The sequence below is a fragment of the Brassica oleracea genome, chromosome C5 (assembly GCF_000695525.1).
Source record: "Brassica oleracea var. oleracea cultivar TO1000 chromosome C5, BOL, whole genome shotgun sequence".
NCBI lineage: Eukaryota > Viridiplantae > Streptophyta > Magnoliopsida > Brassicales > Brassicaceae > Brassica > Brassica oleracea.
The window spans coordinates 6,269,683-6,276,506 of NC_027752.1; the positions used below are offsets into that span (position 1 = coordinate 6,269,683).

Here is a 6,824-nt window from a genome sequence, read left to right on the forward strand (position 1 = left end):
CTGAAAGTTTCTGTTTGCGAGAGGTGAGTGTTGTTATGGAGAGCATTGTTCCTTTGACTCCAACTATTTGGCGTACTTGAACAACTATTGTGGTAGTAAACTAGTAATCAATAATTTGTCAGTCTTGTGTTTCTTATTCTCTTTTTTTTTTTCATTCTTCACGTACGTACGTGGTTTACGTTGAATAAATCCATGCAACGTTAATTACCATATATTACTTGCATAGTTGCATGTAATCATCTTCATTAACTAGTTAACTATTCAATTTGGTTCCCAGATGAAATGACAACAATACTATCGACCTCCGCCATATGATATGTGTCTTCATAAAATGCGACTAGGGTCGTCCACTCGAATATAATAAATAGACGACGCTGGTTAATGGAGTATAGACCAACGTGGTTACATTTTGTCAATAAATAATTTTTTTTCTAAATCATGAAAAGTGTTATATCATTTTATATGTATTAAAAGTATGTATGCTACTGAAAATACGGAAACGTCTAAAAAGCCCTTTCTCAAAAAAAAAAAAAAAAACGGAAACATATAATTATTTGTTTCCGATTCTGAAATGATCACCATATATAGTGGTAGTAACTGTATAAATCATAGTTGTAGTAAAATTAAATATTGCAAATTGTTGTATCATGAAAAACAAATATTTTGGACCGGTTAAAAGTTATAAAATATTGTTCATGTTTGAGTAAGAGACTATAAATGACATAAAAGTTTCACATCCATAGTTGAATAAATATTGAAGATATAATATACTAGATGTAAAAGTCAATTAGTTCTTTACCATTTAGTTTTAAATTACAAAATATACGAGTGTTTCAAAAAACAAAAACAAAAATTACAAAATATATGATAATCCTAAATTTGACACTCTCCACCCACGAATAGGTGTATATATATAGACCATTACTCTGCTCCTCAGTCCTCATCAGAAACAAAAAAATATAGACTTAAACAAAAAAAAAAACTAAGACAGAGTCAAAATGAAGTTCGGTAAGGAGTTTTCATCTCAGATGGTGCCAGAGTGGCAACAAGCTTACATGGATTACGGTTCTCTAAAAAAAAATCTCAAAGAAATCATCGGGTTCAAACTCGGACAACCGGCCGATGCATTGCCTACTCGTGGTGGCGCCAATAATCACCACGGCGGAGGATTACACCGAAGAATGACTTTGTACAAGACGTTTAGCGGTTTACTCTCGATTCAGGGAAGACAAAGACGCGGCCATTCTCACGATGTGGAGGAAGGGTTACAGATGATGGCGACCACTGGGCCGATTCTGGTGGAGACCAACGCTGACGGCAGCTATGAAACTACGTTCCTGATGGTGAATGAGAAAGGAGGAGAGTACGAGTTGGTGTTTTTCCGGAGACTGGATGAGGAGTTCAATAAAGTGAGTAAGTTTTACAAAGAGGAAGTTGATAAAGTGTCGAAAGAGGAGAAGGAGCTTAACAAACAGATGGAAGCTTTTATAGCATTTCGTGCTAAAGTTGAGAATCAAGAAGGGAGTGGATGGCGATTGCAGGAACGTGGGGTTGAGTTCACTCGATTGACTTCCAACATCGCTACTTCCGCAGCGGCTATCTATGCTTCTTCTCCCGCGGGTGCTAAGTCCAGTAAGCTTTAATACACACACCTGTCTATTTAAATCAAACTTTTATTCCTGTAAGTTTTGAAATGGATTTGTTTCTTCATGATTTTATATTTACGTTAATAGGAGTGTCAAAATGAGTTAACTCGCTCAGCTCAACTCATATTAAGCTCAGGTCTTTTACGAGGTAGCTCAGCTCATTTATTATATGAGCTTCAATATGTAAACTCGAACTCAGATCATCTAGATCATGAGTAAAATGAGTTAACTCGCGATCAAATATAAAAATCAAATTATAAAATTAATTATAAAATAAAATATAGAATAACATAATTTAAATTTTAAATATTTAAACTCCTAAACATTAATATTAAATATTGAATCAAACCAACACCTAAGAATAAATTAAATCAAAGCTAAATCAATGATTCAAAAATCTATTCTACATAAAAGTCTTGAGATGATTACGTATGAAAGTCTTTATCTATTCAAATCATAAAGATATATATTACGTATGAGAGTATTAGGAATATTTTGTTTTACATTTTAATTTTAAACATATATGATATGAGGATTGATATCAATATTTTTTTACATTTTATATATGCTTAAAACTTTTTGGTTTTACATTTTAATTTAGAAACTATTTTTTTCTTAACAAAGAAAAATAGAAATCATCCATATATATATATATATATATATATATATATTAAATACAAAAATGATCAAGCTCATGAATTACTTCATGTTCATTAAAGATCGTTCATATAACTCGTGATCTAATTTAAACTCAATCATAAAGCTCATTTATTAAATGAACTTAGAAAACAATGTTCATGCTCATGAAAAATCGAACTGAGTTGAGACAGCTCATGAGTTATAACTCATTTTGGCACCCCTATTTATGTACTAGATATGCTTTGTTATACTCATATAATTTTTTTTATAAATTAATGATATCATGATTTTCAATTAATTTTTAATAAAATATTCTTATTTTAAAATAAGAGGAATGATTGTCTTAACGTTTTATCAGGCACCGTATTTATTTTTTATTATTTGATATTTTGTGTATCCAGAGTACATGACGTAGAATACTTTTAGTTGTTATACTTAGATCATCTTAAACCACATTTATTTAAAATATTTTTGTTATAAAGAAAAATTGTTGATAAGATTTCTACTCCGATGTGTTCATCTATAATAAAAAAATTTTATATTTTTTTTATGAGAAACACATTAGAGTAAAAACCATATTTCTATTTATACCCCTACCATATAAATCTTTAAAATAAAAATGGACCAAAATGTCCTTAGAAAACCCTAAAAGTTACAGAGAAAAATAGCATTATTCTATATATATATATATATATATATATATATATATATATTGGAGTAGAAACCATATTTCTATTTTTAACTTTATAATAAAGATATACAAATCGAGGTGGCTGAAGATGCTCTTAATGACCTTAAACGTTATATATTATTTCAGAGGTTTAAGGCAAATACCTCTTTGATTACACTATAAGTACGGGTCTGATCGCAAACAATGTTTTGAGCAAAAAACTTGTTTAACACTTCTAGAGATTTGATTAGTTATATGTTATCGCAAACAATGTGTTTGCTTGTGGTAGTGTGTGGTAGTAATTGATAGCGTAACGGTGAGCGTCTAAAAATAAGTATCTAAACCAAAAAGTAATAATATTATAAATAACTGAAATTGTACAATTAAAATTTAATGCTTTTAGAAAATGTAAACCACTTATATATGTCCACATGTCATTTGACAGTTAGAACCGTATGTTAAAATGCTTCTGCAAAGACTTTTTGCCTTTCTCTTTCTTATTTTCTTTTCTTTTTTATTTTCTTTAATTGTTAAGATACTGTCAAAAACCTACCGCTGCACATGCTCTAACAATATAAATGATTTTTATTGTTACATACCATTTTAAAATCAAAAGTTCATTTCCTTAGTTTTTTGCGATTATAGATCTAAAATTAAAATAAATAAAATAATATTTTTTTTAAACAACAAAAGTTATGTAAATAATTAAAAATTATAATCACAAAAAATTATAAAAATGTATGTAGTATTGTTACCAAACCGAAATTTAAATTTGTAGAGGAAGTTGGAAGTCAAGCTCATATGGAGACAGTAGAGGAAGGAGAGTCGAGCAGAGCTGGGAAACTAAAAGATGATGAAGAAGCAGAAGTTAATGGAGCTAGAGAAGAGTCCGATGAAGTGAATAAGAGCAGGACGAGAGCAGCGAGACCAGCTCCGTTAGATATTCTGGATGGAGTGAGGATCAACAACACCATAGACACACCTCGTTCCACCTTTAGAGGAATTCTCAAAGTATCAAAGCCGACCGAGTTAATATATAACAGAGAAAATCTGAAGAAAGCCGAGCAGATGCTCATAGAAGCTTTCAGCGTGTTTTATCAAAAGCTTCGGCTTCTCAAAAGCTACAGGTGCGTACGGGACTGTTGTGACTTCTATAATCTTTTTTTGTTTGTCTATGACTGATGGGTTTTAAATCATGTATATGAAGCTTTTTGAATGTAAAGGCGGTCTCGAAGATATTGAAGAAGTACGATAAGGTAATATAATATTTGAGACTTTGACTTGGGGTTAAATATAATATGACTGAAACTGTGTTTTATAGATAACTTCGAGGGATGCAACAAAGCCTTACATGAAAATGGTTGATAGTTCATACCTGGGAAGCTCTGATGAAGTAAGATGTTTATGAGATTCTTAACCAACAGGAAAAGTATCCTTGTTAAGTCCTCTGTTTTTATTTCCATCTTCTCTGGATCATTTGTTATAACAGGTTGTACGACTCATGGAGCATGTTGAAGCTACATTCATAAAACATTTTGCAAATGCTAATCGAACCAAAGGAATGAACATTTTACGGCCTAAAGCAAAACGAGAGAGACACAGACTTACATTCTCCACTGGTAAACTCAGAAAACTTGACTCAACTGGTTTTTTTACAGTTCAAACTTTGTGGTTCTTATTATGAGGATATTGGTTTCAGGTTTCTCGGCTGGATGCATATTCTCTCTTATAGTGGCTCTTGCCGCGATCATTCGCACTCGAAATCTCTTGCAGGAGGAAGGCCAGGCGCAATACATGGATACTATGTTCCCACTTTATAGGTAAGAAGAAGATAGTAATCTTGTCATTTTTTTTTTCTTTCATTTAAATGCTAATGCCGTTTCTGCTGTTTCTTGCAGCTTGTTCGGTTTTATTGTGTTGCACATCATCATGTTTGCGGGAAATATATACTATTGGAGGCGATACAAAGTAAACTATTCCTTCATATTTGGGTTCAAGGAAGGAACTGAACTGGGTTACCGACAAGTCCTCCTTGTGGCGTTCAGCACTGGCGTCCTTGCATTGCTTTGTGTTCTTGCAAATCTTGACATGGAGGTAGATCCTGTAACAAAAGACTATCAAGCATTCACCGAACTTCTTCCTCTGATACTACTTCTTGTAAGTTTGGAGTTTTTATGTTTCCTAAAACAAACCAGCCATAAAACACAGGCATTGTAAATAACTATGTTCTATTTTGTTTTCCACATGTGCAGGGTATATTTGCGGTTCTAGTCATGCCATTCAACTTCTTTTACCGGTCCAATCGCATATTCTTCCTCACTTGTCTGCTTCATTGCATGGCCGCTCCTCTTTACAAAGTAAACCAAATAACATCATTGACCAAAGAGAAAGAAATCTTGTAATTTCCTATTATATATATATTAGTAAGTCTTTTTAACCGTCCATTTTCCCCCAATTATGCTTCTTGCAGGTAACATTGCCTGATTTCTTCCTGGGAGATCAATTAACTAGCCAGGTTCAAGCTTTACGAAGCATCGAGTTCTACATCTGTTACTATGGTTGGGGCGACTTCAGACACCGAAACAACACTTGTAACAAGTCTGGTGCGTACAAAGGTTTCTTCTTCATTGTTGCTGTCATCCCTTATGTCTCTCGCCTCCTTCAGGTACATAGCTTCTTTTCTCTAAAATAAAAATCAACTCTAGCATTCATTCGTTTGTTAACTAAACATGTACGCAATACAGTGCCTCAGACGGCTGTTTGAAGAGGAAAACCCGGAGCAAGGATGGAACGGACTCAAGTACTTCTTGACTATAGTGGCAATCTGCTTGAGAACTGCTTACAGTATCCAGCAAGGTCAAATCGCTTGGAGGGTTTTAGCAGCTATCTCTTCAGCTGCAGCTGCCATATTCTGCACTTACTGGGACTTTATCCATGATTGGGGTCTTCTAAAGCGGACATCCAAAAACCGCTGGCTTCGAGATAAACTCCTCATTCCTCAAAAGAAAGTATACTTCATCGCGATGGTGAGTCCGAGAACCAACAACAAAATATATTGGTTCCATCGTGACATGTTTCATTGCAACTGATGTTTAGAACATGTATCAGATTTTGAATGTCCTGCTGAGATTTGCATGGATTCAAACGGTTATGGACTTCAACTTCTCATTCATGCATAAACAGACGACGGTTGCTGTTGTTGCTAGTCTTGAGATCATTCGTCGTGGTATATGGAATTTTTTCAGGTGAAAAAGAACCCTCAAAACTTATATCAATCATTCCACAATCTGTTTTGTACCGTTAATAACTCTTTGTTTTTTTTTTGTTTTGTTCTTGGTCTGGTGAAAAACAGGTTAGAGAATGAGCATTTGAACAATGTCGGGAAATACCGAGCCTTCAAGTCCGTTCCATTACCATTCAACTACGATAAAGATGAAGACAAAGACGATTAGTACTTTCAGAAGAAGTCAATATACTCTTTAATTACCAAAACTGTTTACACTGTCTTATCTTTTCTGTTCTTCACTTTTTATTTTGTGTCACATGAAAAATGTAAGGGAGGATTATAAACATAAGGTTCGATCTCTAGTGTTAAATTGTGTAGAAAAAATATAGTATCTTCAAACTCTTCACTTCAGTTCTATATGATTATGTCTATTCAACATAAGGATCGATCTCTAGTTTTTTTTATCACATTGATTTTAAAAATTTTATGGATATATATGATATTTCGAAAGTCGTTGCATATGACTGAAAGGGAATATAATTCAACTCCCAATAATGATGCAAAAAACTCCCAATAACATTAGATTTAGTTAGAGTTATAAAATAAATAATAAAAAAAAACTTTTTGAATAACAAAAGATTTT

The 6,824-nt window shown here is 33.0% G+C and overlaps 1 protein-coding gene across 1 annotated transcript; it reads left to right on the plus strand.

Annotated features, from left to right (window-relative positions):
- Window positions 1–927: 927 nt before the first annotated feature.
- Window positions 928–6,587, plus strand: LOC106296134 (phosphate transporter PHO1 homolog 3-like). Its single transcript, XM_013732197.1, has 12 exons — window positions 928–1,632; window positions 3,734–4,082; window positions 4,163–4,211; window positions 4,277–4,348; window positions 4,445–4,574; window positions 4,655–4,775; window positions 4,854–5,112; window positions 5,208–5,312; window positions 5,426–5,620; window positions 5,700–5,981; window positions 6,064–6,200; window positions 6,308–6,587. The coding sequence occupies exons 1-12, from the start codon at window positions 999–1,001 to the stop codon at window positions 6,405–6,407; spliced, it is 2,433 nt and encodes an 810-aa protein (XP_013587651.1). The 5' UTR covers window positions 928–998; the 3' UTR covers window positions 6,408–6,587.
- Window positions 6,588–6,824: the final 237 nt, after the last annotated feature.